We start from the raw sequence: 17008 nt of genomic DNA, 5'->3' as shown, positions 1-17008 counted from the left end.
ACGTTCATTGCCGCCCCCCCCCCCCATATAGCAACATATCCGGTGATGCATCATGGGAGTTTAGTCGAAAACACAGGGCCTCTCTGGCCCTGCCTGATATTTGTACCTGCAACAGTGTGTAACGTTTTTCTGTGACGTGTCCACTAACGTGACGCAGTCTTGAAAAAGATAAGGTGTCTAGTCATCCGATTAATTATTTCCAAATTGCCCATTTTGGGGCGTAAGATTTAACAAGATAACACAGAGCTCTACCTCAAGTAATTGATTGATTGATTGATTGAACGATTTTTTGATTGATTGATTATTGTACCACAACATACATGAAACACATTGACAGCCATTTTTTTGCTTAGTCGACAAAAAGCAATCAAGAGGCGTGTAATTTCATACGATACAGAAGGACGTATCTCAGTACCGTGTTAACGTTTGAAATCAAACACTGATCAGACCATGTAGCAGCCGGTCCCTTTTCTGCTTCGCCTACGTTTTTTTCAGTTTGTTTATTTTCTCAATCCTCTATCCTTTGACAGAAATAGAGGTGTCCAGAAGATATAGAATACGCCGAATACATCCCTACTGAAGAATTCTGATCATATTTTCTTCTCCCGCGGCCCTAAGTCACGTAAATTGCACTCTTAGGACGCATCCGCACAGCAGCTCTGATAAAAGTGCCTTCTTACAACCTAGAACATTTCTTTGAAGTAACGGTCACGTCTATCAATCACCGAAGACATCAATGGTCCACGGGAGTACAGGATAGTCCGCAAACTACATTTGTGTTCCCCGTTTTACGACTTACCCTGCGGCTGATGTAGTGTTGAGATTGTCGCTGTCCTTGGTGCTGAAACTATTGGCATTCACAGCAGACACGGGCATGACGGCTATCCATTCATGCATTCTTTTTGCGTTTAAATTTTCAATAACTGCATAGGGCAGAATCAAACTGACCAACGACCCGGTCTTCAACAAAGTCGATATTATGTTAAACATGCCCTGTATCATCAAGGAAGATTGAATGGACCGTACAGGCGCATTCAAAATCAGCTATGTTATAACGGTTTCTTTGAAACTATTTTTTAACGCGCTGAAATAAGATAGACGTACAAGAAAATGCTTGTGTAGAACTGTCATATAGATATAGTGACGAGTAGTTAATAGTGTAATGTTGCACTGTCTTCAAAGCGAATCAAGGAACATCATTCATGTGAGACAGATTACACATGGACACGGTGGTAACTTAAGAAACGTGTATTAACGTCAGATATGAAATAAATCATCATGAATTAAGAATGAGACTACACATGTAGCAGCAATAACAGCCTAGTGAGATACGTAATACTACAGATAAAATCGGCAACTTAAATAGATCCCGCTGACAGTGACCGATGACTCGCCTGTATCTCATCGGTAACTACACCGCTCTCTGTGTAACAATTAGACTCATATCAGCTGCTGTGGGGACGGTGCCAGAAGTTCGCACTTTCAAATTCATGTCCTTTTCTTGTTTTTTAACATCTCGATCATGGTGCCTTGAATTATAGATCAAAGATGAATTAACCATGTGAAGACGGTTGCAGGGCAACACATTCGTTTGTTCGTTCGTTCAGACCCTTGTAGTGCCTAGTGGCACATAGGACAGCAGGTTTCCTTGCTGTTTCAGTAGCAGGGTATATTTGTGCAGGAAGGTGTTGCTAGCCAATCCCCGCTCGAGACACCTCCTCGAACACGGGACCCTCATTTTACGTCCCTTCCGAAACACGGTTGCAACCCCAACCGAGATGCCTTTCCCATGATTGAAACATGGTCTCCCAGTTACCAACGTGTAACTGATTGGAACCAGGAGATCAGCTGTGAGGCTGCTACCGATTGAGCCACAGGGACAGGTAGTGTGCAAGGCGGTAGACTAAGTATTTCTACAATCTTTAGGAGTGTGCAGTTCAACGGAGTATGTTGTACTATTTCTGTTAAGTTGAGGAAAGTTTTAGAATGGAAGCGAAGGCATCGCATGAATGCTCATCGCTGGTATTTGACTTACAATCTTAGTATATATCAACTGTATGTGTCTGTTACAAAACCTACTGTTGATCAGGACCAGTGGTCAGTCTTCCTATGACGTACTGTGCTCATGTCAGAACTACTTCATGATTGGCCAGATTTTGGCACAATGTAGCAACGTACCTCTCCTGTTATAAATGTCTCTCTGATTCATGAACTTACGTCAGAGGGAGATAAGATCCCCTAATGCCTACATTGTACGAGTGTCTTTGTTTTTGTTCTGCTTGAAGCAACATCCCGTCATACGAAGTGAGAAGACAGTCTCGAATGTCGGACGTTTTGCCACCTGGACAGTTCGACCCCTAGACGATCAGGGCGAGTGTCTAGCACTGTTTCTAGACGTTTCACCGGCAAGAGGGCGTCTAACTCTAACTTCAACCCTATTCCTAACCAGAGTCGTCCTGGACCTGGTGCCGAATCGTCCCGATCGGCTAGGGGCCGAACCGTCCTAGTACGAAACGTCATGATACCGACTATCACAGATACAAGACAATACCCCCCCTCCCTCCCACTGATGACTTGTCAGGCATCGTATTTAAACCGACAGGAACACGCTAGTCAGAGTTATTACATCTCCAACAGGAATTGTCACCTACATGGGACGCACAGGTGTTAATGCAGATAGATTTACCCGCCGTGATCACTCATACACAGGTTATCACGCACTATTCTACCCATACGTCTTTCCGACGCCACCAAATTCATCACCTCATTGTTGCACGACAAATCTAATGGAACGAGATGAGAAATCGGGCGGTAGAGAGACGGATTGATTAAGAGCGGTCGATGGAGAAGGGACGAGGGAATAATGGGGTACCGATATGTCACGTCAACTCTGGGAAACCGTGAAACAAAAGAGCGAAGACTACTATAGGATCCTTTTTTGAAAATGGTTGTTTCATCCTAATCAAATACATCCTTTTGAAGCTGGCAAAGTGCACTGACATCTTTCATTTCGACAGTTTTGTTACTTAAATCATAGATTTATACTTACGACATTATGTCAGTGCATTGTTTGCTTTTGTTTAGTAACTGATATGTGTTCAATGGTGCTGTTAGTATAAGCTGTATGGCTTGAGTGGTATCACTTTGTGTTTTTGCACGCACGCACGCACGGACACACAGACAAAGAAGCACGTGCATTCTGACTCACACACACACACACACACACACACACATACATACATAAACATGTATACAGAGAGAGAGGGGGAGGGTTACAGGCGCACACTCACATTTAGACACACTCAGACACACACATGCACACGCACAAATACACCTCACACATACACTGACACACACTTTTCTTTCTTTTCTTTCTTTTCTTTCTTTTCTTTCTTTTCTTTCTTTTCTTTCTTTCCTGTAAACACACCGACACACACGCACACATATTTTGCAGTCCTTTGTGAGATAAACTTGGAGTATTGCATATTGTGTATGTGGAATCGACAGGGAGGAAATGGGAATAGACAACATACTTCCTTACACAAAGCATGAAAGAAACGACAAACATTGCATGAACATATTTCTACGTAATCCTTCAGATTGAGACACAAATCTAGAGCTTCAGACGATTGAAGATAACGCACACGAGTTCTCCTTAATTGGCATCCTTTGAGACTTGGCTCAAACTGGGTCAGTTAAGAACCAGTTCTGAAAGAAAATGGTAAAACAAAATATTAAATAGTTTTATTTTAACGATTGTATCTATCATAAATCGAGTGTGGTTTCCGCTGCTCTAGAGTTACCGTAAACACTTTGACAGAAATGATTTGTCACATTTTCTTTACGCGGTTTATGAAGTGAGCTGAGAATGGAATCTGATTTCTGAAGGATATTATTCTGTTTCAATACAGGTATAACGTCATGCACTGTATAGCGATGATAATATTCAATTCATAAAAACAGTTGAAAACTATGTTCTCCCATGATTGGCATGAAAACGCGATGTTTGACTTGTGAACGCTTGACTAGAGAAATATAATACTGTAGAGTGACTTATCAAATAAAGGCGAGACTACTCTATGAATAATTAATACAGCAGACAGTCCCTCGGGTTGTATATAAATGAGAAACTCAGCGAACTGGAATGACCCTTACGGTACAAGCAAGACTTGAAAGAACACGTGAATGTATGTGTGTATGGGGGGGGGGGGGGGGGGGCATAGCCATTGCATAGGATTCGGAATATTTGGGTAACATTTCATACAATCATTTTTCTTTCTTTTCCTTCTTTCTTTTACTTAATGGATGTACACACTGTTTGGGATTGGTGCCAAGTACAGATTTCTGTCGTGTTTTTTTTTTCAATATTTGCCGCCAGGGAATCTATAAAAACTCAGCAGCCATGTAACACAGTGGGAATCACAAACGATTATTCACTAACAATAAAAACGGGAACATTAAAGGGCCGCCCGGAGCCTGCTTTAGGGGCTAGGGTGGTTACAGAATTAGCGTACAGCTACCGGCACAAGTATCCGATCTCATGCAATCTCAGTGCTCTCTTGGGATCGTTTTGTTTTCTCTAGAGTTCGATATCAAACTGGATGTTTATTGCGTTTATCGAATACCAGGCCAAGACGGTTACTTTTTATTTCCTTCCCCCCCGAAGACCGCTCAACTTTGATAACCTCCAGGGCTAGGATTTAAGGATTTCCGTAGTGAAGTAGCTTTATAAGAGCGAGGTTTCTATCATACGGGCTTCAAAGGGTCATGGTCAGTACTCGGAATAGTCGACAACTAATCCCGTGGTCTATGGGTGCGCCGTAGATAAAGAATGAGAGAGGATTTTGAGAGTCAATGTTTTCTTGACTTTCCTCGTTATCTGCTGGACATTGAAAATATTGACGGAATTACGGAAGCGAGGAACGTTCTTCATTCTAGTCCAGTGGCATAGCTAAAAAAGCAGTCTAAAAGCACGAGATTTGGCGCACATGTACTTGAATGTATCATTCACAAGTATAGATATGAAGGCATCTCAAATTCTGCTCAAAATCAATTTTATGGCCTTTTGTTGCCATTTTCAGACCAAAAATGTATGTTTTGGGCTCATGTGTCCTTGTATTGAGACAGAACTACCTGAAATTTTTTATGTATTCGGAACCTAATCTGTTTTACTTGATCAGGACATTTTTGTACATCGGCCTCGACTGTGAGGCGTTTCTCTGCCGATGGCGCGTTTTTCAAACCGAAGGGTTGCTATGTCTTAACTTAACTCAACGTTACATAGAAGATGTCCAAACGGCTCGTAGGGATGACAAGTCATACGATAGTGATAGGCTGTTTATTGCCATTTCGTCCAAAGCGTTCGTGGCTAGATTTCGGAGGAGCACTGCCAACTTTCTTCAATGGAAGTGAATAGGTTTGCCCCGCCCGGAAAAGGTGTTGGCTGGCGACATAAAGAAAACGGGACAAAGTAGACCCCCCCCCCCCAACGCATAAAAACAGGTCAAAATCAGCCAGAGCCCAATCTCTGCTTGGAGAGTAGCTAAATTTTACGTGGTAGTTTGCTTTGCTCTTCCTGTGTTAATTGTGAAATTGTATTAAACATCCAAAACTACATGATGGCAACTTAACGTTTTTAAGCTATACATGTATGTGTTCCTCTATTCCTTTGGGTAGGGTGTTTGGACTTACGCTTAGACTTGCCCTTGAACTATGTTTGGCATTTGTTATCATGCCATTATTAACCTTTACATTACAAAATTGTCATGTCCATACTGCGTCATATGGCGCCTCCACATAACATACACTCAAGCGCCTCCGGCTATACTACTCATGTCTACTTTGGTCTCTTTTACTCTATACTCCACTTTCAGGTGCCCTAGTACCGGGTGCCCTTGACCCTTTCCCATCAGGCAACATGCTCTAAGCTCTTACTCATAGCGTTACAGCGCCATTTCGAGTTGATTTTCCACTGATTTCCCTCTCTTCTACAGTGCCTCCTATCGCGTGACGACCCGTCCATTTGACCATGCTCCGTGATAGTTTCATTACCGAGTACTATAGCTATACTCAGGCGTTGGGTCTCGTTCATTCCGTGGTGCGATTTTGTGCACAGGGGCGTGACTGTTCGATGCTTGACGCATCATTACGCCATTGTGTTCACCAAAAACTTGATGGACACACAGTTCAATCAGAGAAGAGAGGATTGAAATACAGGAGAGGCATCTTTTGAAATGAAAGGGGGGCTGAGGGAGAACTGAGTGAAGTTTCTATTCATCGAATATGTTTAACTCATCGTGCGAAAGGTGGGCGTAAGGCTAGAAAAACGTTGTTTTATGATGGCATTCTTCAGAGACCAACAATCTCTTGCGAAAGTGCGAAAAAGCCTAAGGCTATTGACAGGATCATCATGTCAATAGTGGAAAATTGCATTGTTGACAGGATGCCAGCAGTATCAAATACAGTATCATAAAACTTTCTGATGTTGACAGGATGATAATAGCCAATTCCGCGAAAACGTTTGAATGGCCTGTTTGCGATTAGACATTTTATTCTCATTTTACGGTAGATGTACGAACGTCTTCCGGTTACAGCAGCTCAGTCGTGGCCAGATTTCACCAATATGTTACATCTTGCGCTGCGCAATATAGGTAAAGAAAATACACTTGCTTCATGTTGTGCTCCGATTCTCCTAACTTGCCATAACCGTCGGAAGCGGACTAAAGCTAACAAGACCGGATTCCAGGTTTGATTTGCCACCCACACAATGATTGGCATCTGATCAACTCTGGTCAGAAAAACTGTCTTCTCACCAAGAATTCGCCAGTTCGTACATTTCATTACACATACAATGCCAATAGTTCATAAAAGATAGTATGGAAGACATATCAGCATAAAAGAAAACGATGATGATGCCTGTTGTTTCTTATTGATGGTTTGAATACTTACTTCTTCGCGTTTGGATGTACTGCTGCTGTTGTTATAGCATCCAATTGCAGCATCCCCTGCTGGTTATCGACAGCAGTGCATGATGAAAACATTAAACTATGCTTATCTCCAAACAGAACCTTCCGCTGGCAAAATCGTAACTGCTGGCTAAGACTACGTCCTATGGAAACCAAAGATCTGCTTGGAGATTACCGTAACAGCCAGCCCGGGAAGAGAATTTAGATATGCCGGCAGCCACGGATAAACAAACGGCTCCGACTGGGGTTTGAAAGATGTCCGCAAGCATGGAGTGCATTTCGCCTTGGTATAGGATTACGTTAAGTCTTTTTGTAATCAATTTGAGAAACACAAAGTCCTGGAGCATGGACAAATTGGGACATACAATGTTTGCTAAAGCCGAGTGATGACAGCGTATCTGTCAACCCTTGCTACATCTTTATCCATCCACGCATACTATCCTAGTAGCGTTGGACTTTTCATTAGCCACCGCCTCCAAAGATGAAGTCAAATCCATAGTACTGTTCGTAGAAATATCAGGTAGATCAATAGAATAGACATGCGTAATTAGTCTACGGGCATGAATTTTCAAATAATAAATCATTATGACTGTAGTGTAGAGTCTGATATGTGAACCATTCTCGACTATGTCCCTCTCCCTAGCTGCACCCTACAAAATGTCCATATCAATACGTATTATTGAAACATACAGTATGAGACACTGACTACACTGGACGATGATGAATTACACCGCAGTGGACCTGGGGAATCTAGAAAATCTTTGGGGCATCGGAAAACTTTTGAATCCTTATTAGATTTAAAGAATCAATGACTGAAAGTCTGTCCTCGTTGAATTGCTGCATCATTGACGATAGCAATCCGCGTTGAGGGAAGGGGGGCTGTCAGCTTCCAAGCTCGAGGTCAAGTTTGTTTGTTTGTCTGTTTGTTTGTATTGCATACCCGGTAAACCACATCACCAGGTTTATACTGAGAGTATAAGCTGCATATCTGGAGAGATTTATGTCATCCACTCACACCGGGAAGGATCCCTACTCTTTTCGATAGTTGTGTTGGATTCTTTTACGTGCTTGAGGTGTGGCTCTCCTCAAACACGGGACCTCCATTTAACGTCCTATCCGAGAGACGTCCATAACCGAAGATGGGTACTCATTTTCACCTGAGTGAAATGAGGAAATTCGTGTTGAGTGCCTTTCCCAAGGGCACAATATCAACGGGGCAAGTCAGGGGACCCCGGATTCGAACCCAGGACCTCTGGGTTCAGAGCCAAACACCCTGCCATTACGACAATGCAGCGCCACGCAAGTTTAATAACTTGACCGTAAATAACCCCAATCAGTTCGCCGGACTGTTGGTGATCCATGTTAGAATAGTGGGAGGGGGCAGTCAATCTCCAGGCTGTGTTCCCTCGATAAGTCGAGTTCACGTCAGGTCAAGTTCTCAAACTTGACCGTGAGTAACCCCGGGCCTGTTATCCATCAGTGTTGGTATCAGTGGGGGAGGGGGTAGTGTGGTATCTCCCGTTATGCCAACGTCAGTGGATATAACAGAGGAGTTAGGGCAACATCCAGCGACCCGGTGAACATCACACGGTAATGTCGCGACTTTTGGAGACTATCGCGAAGAGGAATTTTGGCACTGCCAGCATTTCTGTTGCCAACGACTTGACGAATAAATCCTGGCTAGTACTTCTGGTGGCAGCTTTGTTGAGATTGGTGCTTCACATGTCTACCAGATGCGAGAACCGTGTTCTCATACTGCTGGACAGTTTCTTTCTATGGATGTTTTCATTGTACTAACCTGGCGGCAATACACTCGTGCACCCCTATTAATGCGAACAATCGACCATCCAATGAACCAACCAACTAACCAACCAACGACCTAACCAAATAACCGACCGACCGACTGACCAAACAACAACTAACCAATGAAATAACTGACAGACCACCAGCCAGCCAGCCAGCCAGCCAACCAGACGGCCAACCAACCAACCAACCAACCAACCAACCAACCAACCAACCAACCAACCAACCAACCAACCAACCAACTAACCAACCCAATTGCCAAGTCAACAGCTCGCGTATTCCGTATGAACGTGAACGTAAGATTACTGGACTGACCAGTAACGTTATGGTCAAACATGGTCTCAACAACCACTCAAGGGACTGAGTAAAACGGTTTGGTGACTGGGGTGGCTGATTCAGACAACAGGGTCTTCACTATGTAAAATAGGCGGGACTGTTTTGATGTGGCTTGCGACTGGAGGTGGTTGACTGTGCCAGGTGGTTGGACGGCCAAAGGCTTGACAGTATTTGCAGTTCTAGATCCGTCAAGCGCCCCTAGGTCTTTTCCTGTGCCTCTATCTCACCCGCCTATTTATGACACAGAGCTTCCAAAAACCAACTCAGAATAACGCTTTCTACAGACCTTTACAATCAGTGATGGTTATACAATAAAACACTTCTGCTGTGTCTGTTACGTGTATATACCTATCGCAGCTTCAGTACCAATATCATTAACATAAGCGCAGTAGGCAACGATGATGTGATATCAAACCAGTTTTGACTTATTGCAACATGTTTGCTTCTTTCCCTTTCTGTTCACCTTTGCGGATTGATTTTCTGAAAGAAGGTCCGTATTTTGCGGCGCCTGCATGGCTTGACCCAGGTAAATATTAAGATTGATGCGTTTCTACTTTCGCCGCTGTAGGCCCATCATCTGTTGGCCAACGGTAAATACTCGATTCTTATTTGGTGTTCTTGAAATAAGGTGCATTTATCACGTCTTCAGCAATCAATAAATTTCACACGCGGCGCCAAAGAGCTTACATCAAGACCGCTGGGTGCCCTTGGAGGTCGCACTCTCAGGTTATACGACCAAATTTCCCATAAGCGGGCACATACATCAACCGGTATAACCTTTTATTTAAGACTTCTTCCTCGCTGGGCTGTGATTTTCATGGAATATATATTGGTGATCATATTTCGGGTGCAAACCAGAATAAAATGCTGCTACTTAAAGAAAAATACTGATGAACATTTTATTGTAGACATGGAGATGTCTCTGTAGCTCAATTGGTAACAGCCTCACAGTTGAGCGCCTGGTTCCAATTAGCTGGTAATTGCGAGGCTCCGGTTCAATCCTGGGAAGGGCATCTTGGTTGGGGCTGCACGTCTTTCGGAAGCTAGGGACGTAGAATGGGGGTCCCGCGTTCGAGGAGGTGCCCCGAGCACGTTAAAAGGACCGACTAGCAACCCTTCCCTATGAATATATACCCTGCTATTGAAACAGCAAGGAAACTTGTTGCCCTATATGCCACTGAGCACTAAAGGGCCTAAACGAAGGTACGTACGAACGAACTGTAGACATGCAAGAAAACAACGTTGCACGTTACACAGACAGTTCACATATCTACATTCTAGCTTGACTAGCCTGAGCGTTGCTTTACATTCTGTGAAAGTATTGAAAGACAATATCTTGCAACCGTCAGCAAATCATCTGTTTTCGGTGCTTCACAAGAAATCAACGTGTTGTTTAAGCTTATCCTAACCTGTCATTTACTTTCAACAAGTGGGTTGGAACTTGGACATGTGCACTGAACGAACTAAAGACTACAGATTGACGTCTGCACAGCGCACCCTGGCGACGTAGCGAAGATGTGCAAATATGGGCATTATTTTTTTCTCACAAAATAGCATTTCACCTTGCGAATTGGGTAGAGGAGATCATCAATCGATATAGATTATTCCAATCAGGACCCTTTTTTGCATAATCATCGAGAAGTTCACAATAATGACTGAAACAAAAACAAGAACGACAATAAAACGTATTGCCATAGCGACTATTGAGTGGCTACATGTATATATAAGTGGAGATTAACATTTTTAAGCTATGTTTTGACACCTTGCAACTAAGGTGCCAGGACGTGTGGCTAAAGGTTGAAATATGTCTACTTATTGTTGGACAGCCAACAGACATCTAAATTTTGACTTTTCCACTAAGTTATTGATGAATTCGAATCCTTAAAGTTACAGCAAAGGGTTTTAGGATCTTTTAGATACAGACCATATCATTTGCTACATAAACCATTCACAATTGCAGCTTGTGCGTTCTGATTAACAACATGTATGAACGTTCTTCTTTCACCCTGCAGTTTTCGACAAGAGGGACACATGTGGTCCCCGCAGCGACTCAAGAAGAGCGAAACCAAACTGGAGAGTGACTGCTATAAAGCGACATCTAGCGGAACACACCAGAACGACAAGTTAGAGACCTGGCAGTAAGGGGCAAATGCAAGTTTACTTCACAGCTAGGAATATTAGCTGCAAGACTCTGTGCGGCCGCTATGCGTGCTCCATCTAGCGGATGGTCTCATGACCTACAAGGTCATCACGACACAATGCTGCCACACCCCTGTCACCATGACAACCACACGGCTGGAGAGTGACGATGGCATTTTGAAGGTTCTGTGGGGACACATTTAGGATCAAACTGGAACAACATCGTGTTATATAGAATGACTACCAACATATTGTCAAGTAGTAGCGCGCAGAAAGGGACATATTTCAGAGCAGTTCATACCGCATCTTCAACCCGCCATTTAGTACGCCGTAATATTGTACTTTTTAACGATTCGCTTCAAATACTATATAGAAAGGCGTTCTAGATGTTGCAAGAACAGACGTAACCACTGAGACTGAGCTGGATCCTTACATCTGCTTGGACATTAACAAATTCTTAGCCGATGCATGGTCAATGAAGGGGTTCATTGAACCGGTAACAACCTTCTATGACTGAGAAACCAGTGTGTTTTCGGCGCCGGTACCTAATCAGCAGCTAGAAGTGAGTGATACAGAAACAAGAGAGATACCCACTTTACACTTCAAATCCACCATTGTAGCCGATATCGTGAAGGTGACGTGATCGCTTTACACTCGACACAGCGATGTGTCGGGGAACCCCCGCCGTGCCCATTGTTTATTGGCCTGTCGTGAGCTTTGAATAAAGAAGACGAGAATAACACTAGCTAGTGGTCGGAGTTTTTCTTCACCTAAAACTTCGTGGGCAGGAGAGGACTGAGATTGGAGATTGGGCGTAATACTAAAAGGGAGAGGCAGCATCCAGCTAGGATTCCCAGCCAGGAGCTTGTTTTTGCTAACCATACAATAGGTCTATACTATATCGACTCACTATAGCGTCTGATGGGAACGCATTGTCATCACCAGAGGATATTTGTTGTATATCAGAGCCTTCCATAACCTTTAACCACGATAAGTTACGTTGTACATGCCACGCACACATGTATCCGAAAACAGAGCGCCAAAGACACACCGCCGTACAGCTGGAGTCAATGACCAACATAAAAAGAACTGCCTCATGAATTCTGTGAACATCATACTTCAAGCGGTAAAATCGCTTTCTCGTCCCTCTTGATTGACTATGGTGACGCCCTAAGTTTGTTTGAACTGTGTTTGTAATCTGATAAACCACGTACGCAGGTAGGTTTATATTTCATTATAACCGAGTCTGTTTTCGCCGGCAGTGCTAGTTATGACCGCAGGACTAATATCAAATGAGCTCCTGATTGGTCAACATCCGTCTGGTATCACATTGACACCTGCAGGCCCCTAGTATGACGGTTGTTGTTTAAGGTAGATGTGCCGATGTGAAGACGTGTAGGAAGAAAACAGGAAATAAAACGAGGACAACCCGCAAACAGAAAATCTCGGTAAGTGTTAAAGGTAATTAGATTTTTAAAAGGATGTCAAAAAGTAATGCCATTTTGTAACATAGCAGGTTCGTTTTTTTAATGTCAGGAGTTTGGCACAAAGCTACATATCTTCTTGAGACTGAATTTTTTTTGGTCAGATTTGTGTGAGCGAGTTGATTTTAAGATGGCCGCCTCCTTGGAAGTCCGTCTTAAACAAAGATTCACTTCCAATTACTGTAGGAAGCTGGAACTATACCTTGAATATAATGATACATGGATCTTAAGGTTGCGTGCCTATTTTCATAATCTGAACTTCTAATAGTTCCTCTTTTATGGCTGCTAGGGTGGAGTGAGGTGTCATATTATATACAGCTGAAGTCATAGCCGTATACATACGCGATCTGTTGATTAAATGTTTTTTGTAGACATCTTTTCCATTATCTAAGAAAAAAGAAACTTGTATGAGGTGTTTAACGACGAAGGGGTTTATTTTCATTAAGTTTCGTTTCTCTTAGTTAATGGGAAATTAGTCTACAAAAATCTTGAATCACCACAACGCGTATTCAGGACCCAGCCTCATGACAGCTCTGACTTTAAGTCCACTCCATAACGATGAAATAAGAACCGATTGACTTTCAGAGATTAAAACATAGAGATATGTATTTTGTTATTTGATAACTGCGCAGTTTCAGCCTCCTACAGTACACGGCACGAAAAGTGGATTTTACCAATAGTGACAGGTAAGTCCGACAAAACCATATTAGTCTCGGTTGTTGTAGGCAACCAATACCAGACTTGCCGGACATTGATCGCCATTAGGAAATCCCTGGTGCAGTGATAACGGTACATGGGAGAGAGGGAAATTTTAAATTGGGCCACCCTTGTACTGCATTTTTCTTCTGATTGACTTCTCGGACGAAAGGGCGGTCATCTTGTAATCAACTCCGTCACTCCTTCAAATCTGAACAACAGAATAAGATACTAATATTTCAGTCTCAAGATCACGTGTGTCTTTACCTTTGTGTCAAATTTCAACTCGTTCTATGAAAAAATTTTTAACCTGTTATGATAGAAATTGCAATATTTTTTGACTCACCCTAGTACAGCTGACGAGGACTAGATCATCTTCATGTAATAGATATGAGCATTCTTCATATCTTTATATTACTTGAATTCGTCGAACTGACGTTAGAGGTAACTTTACGTATTGTAGAATCTGACCGATAAAGATATAAAAGCATTGTTTTTGGCTACCTCATTACACCTCACAGTGATATTCACATCATATGAATACGACTTTGTTGTTTCATGAGAACGTCTTGAAGTATACGCACTTCTCATCGCCGCTTGAGTGGTCTGCCATTTTCTCCGGCCGGGTAGTACTAATTTTCGGCAGGGCAGACGTCACAGCTGCGTTGCGCAGTGGGGTGCACAAAACAACTATAGTCCCTACACTTAACTTGTGAAAACCCGTCTTGTTCTTGAAACTTTCGGTCCATTTTGGAGACTTTTGGGCTAGAAGAAACAGGTATGATGATGATGATGATGATTTTATTCAGTATGGTCTAAGCTTTCCCAGTTTGGTCAAAATTTGTACGTTTCAGCAGTTTAGCTGGCGTAAGGAGATATCTGAGTGGTTTCGTTTCACATGCCTTGAGCGGATGGTTAAAGCCTGAAACTAGGTCCAAGTTGATGTTTGTTTTCTTCTGTCAGCTGTCCCGAGCGATCGAGCTGGTCAACTATCTTAATTTTCCATTAAGTATCAGTGCAATCAACATGCCTACATAGAAGTGACACGTTTATCAGTGACACGTCAGCCATAATGCTAGCTTGCCTGACCATTGCAGAGTCATAGCGCGAGATGCCCATCCCATGCAAATACACAAATACATGTAGGACCAAATGGGATTTGACATACTATTGTTTAAACTAAGGACTCTCTGTGATACATGACGATGAATGTCATAAATAATGAAAACCGTATGAGTTATTTGCCTGAAACAAAAATGGAGGCATAGCTTTGTGTCTGTTTGTTTCTTTGTTTGTTTGTCTGTGTGTGTTTCTGCATATCTGTAGTCAGCATAACTCAAGAACGGATACGATATTTACTATGTGGGTAGGTCTTGGAAAGACGAAGGTCAAGGTCGATTTGGGGCCCCTGGTTCGTGACCTTGGCACTGCGGCAGAACTTTCGGCTTTTGTATCTTTTGTCCTGGACATGCTATGGTCTTGTTTATGCATAAATTACTATCATAGTAATGTGCTTCACAAGCTTGTAATAACATACATGCATTCAAAGTTGGGTGTACTTTTGTAAGAATGTAATACAACCAAATAGTTAAAACACTGCAATAATTGTACTATTGCACTAGATCGAAAGCAAACAACCAACAACAATATAAATCATCTTTGTAGATTGAGACTTTATTCAATTCTGAGTAACATAAACGGCTAAGCTTTAAGCTGTTAAGGTCTTGCTAGCTGATATTTTCCAAGTCAAATAAAAAAGCAAAATGGATAGTTATATGAGACAGACCTGCATTTATATCAAACTATGCTTTAGATAGATAAATTCTAATTCCATTTATACCTAAAGACCCAATAAGAGATTAATTCGGGTTACAACAAGTCTATCAAATATTTGCATTTTCATGTTTTCGTTTTGCATTTCTGTTTTTTGACGGAGTTGCGAAGGGTAATGGAATCGGTCTATTAGCCCGTTTACCATCCCGCGTACGCATGCGCAGCGAGATGTATTGTGGGTAATGTGTCAAAGGTGAAGGCCCCTGAGATATAAAGAAAACACGCATGAGCATTCTTATGCAAATCGAGACAATGGTGAAGACGAGAACTGTTATCTTTCCCTGAACCTTGCGCATGCGTACTCGGAATGGTGAACGAGCTTGTTGGGCGAACACAGTCTTGCCTTTTGATCTTGAAACAAAGGTGTTGTTGTTGCTCGTTGTTGTTTGTTCTTCTTACACCTACCCGAGTTGTGCCAGCCTCTGTGTCAGTTTGTCCTGTTCTTCGGAGGCTGTGGACGGTGTACGGCCGATGGAGGTGGTCTGTCCCTGCGGGAGCTCCATGTTCAACTCAAGCCCGGCTTCGGTGGCAACCTGCTGGATGAGTCGATCCACTTGGTCTGTCGGCACGGTCAAAATCGTGGCCCCGCTAATGACGTCCTCCCTCTGCGCCGACTGGACGTCCAGATCCCCAAACTGCTTCTCAAATTTGTCCAGCAGGGCGTTCACCTTTTCTAGGTCCATGGAACGCAGAGCCGAGTCCATGGATTTGACCACCCCGGCTAGACCCTTGGTCACTTGCTTCATCATGGCCGCCGTCTGGACTCGCTGTGCCACGGCGTCTATCCTGGAACTCATCCGGAGAAAATTCACGAACTGGCTGCGCTGTCGGATGGAGTTTTCGGCGTGAATGCGGGCGCCTTCAATGTTGCCTTTCTGGATCGCCGTCTTCAGCTTAATATTTTCCTTCTTCTCTTCTTTCTCGCACTTCTTGGCGACCCTTTCTAAGTTCTTCGCGGCGAACTTAAGGTTGAAGAGCTCTTTCTCAAGGCTCGGCATCTTGGCGGCTTGTCTGTCCGGTATCAGGTCAACTCGCCCCAAGTCCAACTCGCCCCAACTATTTACTACCAACCCGCCCCAAATTAGGGCGACCGACAGGACTTTTATACTGGTTTTATACGCATACATCCTGTAACTCTAATTTTAACTTCCTCTTCTGTGTTCAGGAGCGGTCTGTCCTAGTACAAGGTGTAGAAGTAATGATATACATGCTCTCTCACCCTGAAAATATGCAGCTGAGCAACAATGGATACTGCTGATTGGTTGGCGTAGTGGTAGCCTGTCATTACTGTGAGTTGTCTAACTCCTGCCCTGCGGCAATGCGACAGTGTATACAAAGGAAATTTAAATTCCTAAAATTCGGGATTCTCATTGAGGTCATGAATAAACACCCAGCTTGTTATCGCCATGAAAAACTGAGGTTTTGTTTTGGATGTTTCTGTGTTTCCGCAAATTTGTGGTCACCAATAACTCAGGTAGGTGCTGGGAAGACGAGGGTGTCGTTTTGGGGGCCCTCTGGCGTGTGAAATTGGTACAGGATTTGTGCAAAATGTGCATTTGCAGACAACTTGCAAAAACCATGACAACCTCTCATCAAGGAGGTTCTATATAACCTCATTGCTCTCATTAACAACATCGGACTCTAAATGATCAGTATCTCAGTGAAATTGCCGCACTATGTAAGATTGGGTCAATACAAAAAGTCGATATTCCTCCATTTCTTTACATGGTAAGTTGAATAAACATTGTAGAA

The 17008-nt window shown here is 43.0% G+C and overlaps 1 protein-coding gene across 1 annotated transcript; it reads right to left on the bottom strand.

The window, feature by feature from the left end:
* Nucleotides 1-15076: 15076 nt before the first annotated feature.
* Nucleotides 15077-16502, bottom strand: LOC136448684 (charged multivesicular body protein 1B2-like). Its single transcript, XM_066448324.1, has one exon. The coding sequence runs from the start codon at nt 16381-16383 to the stop codon at nt 15658-15660; it is 726 nt and encodes a 241-aa protein (XP_066304421.1). The 5' UTR covers nt 16384-16502; the 3' UTR covers nt 15077-15657.
* Nucleotides 16503-17008: the final 506 nt, after the last annotated feature.

The sequence above is a fragment of the Branchiostoma lanceolatum genome, chromosome 14 (assembly GCF_035083965.1).
Source record: "Branchiostoma lanceolatum isolate klBraLanc5 chromosome 14, klBraLanc5.hap2, whole genome shotgun sequence".
NCBI lineage: Eukaryota > Metazoa > Chordata > Leptocardii > Amphioxiformes > Branchiostomatidae > Branchiostoma > Branchiostoma lanceolatum.
Note: the sequence above shows the minus strand (reverse complement) of the source record. Positions and strands in the feature narration are given on the sequence as shown.

Excerpts from the sequence above, each read along its gene's own strand:
- LOC136448684 (XM_066448324.1), bottom strand. The coding sequence starts at position 16,383 with ATGTATGCGTATAAAACCAGTATAAAAGTCCTGTCGGTCGCCCTAATT.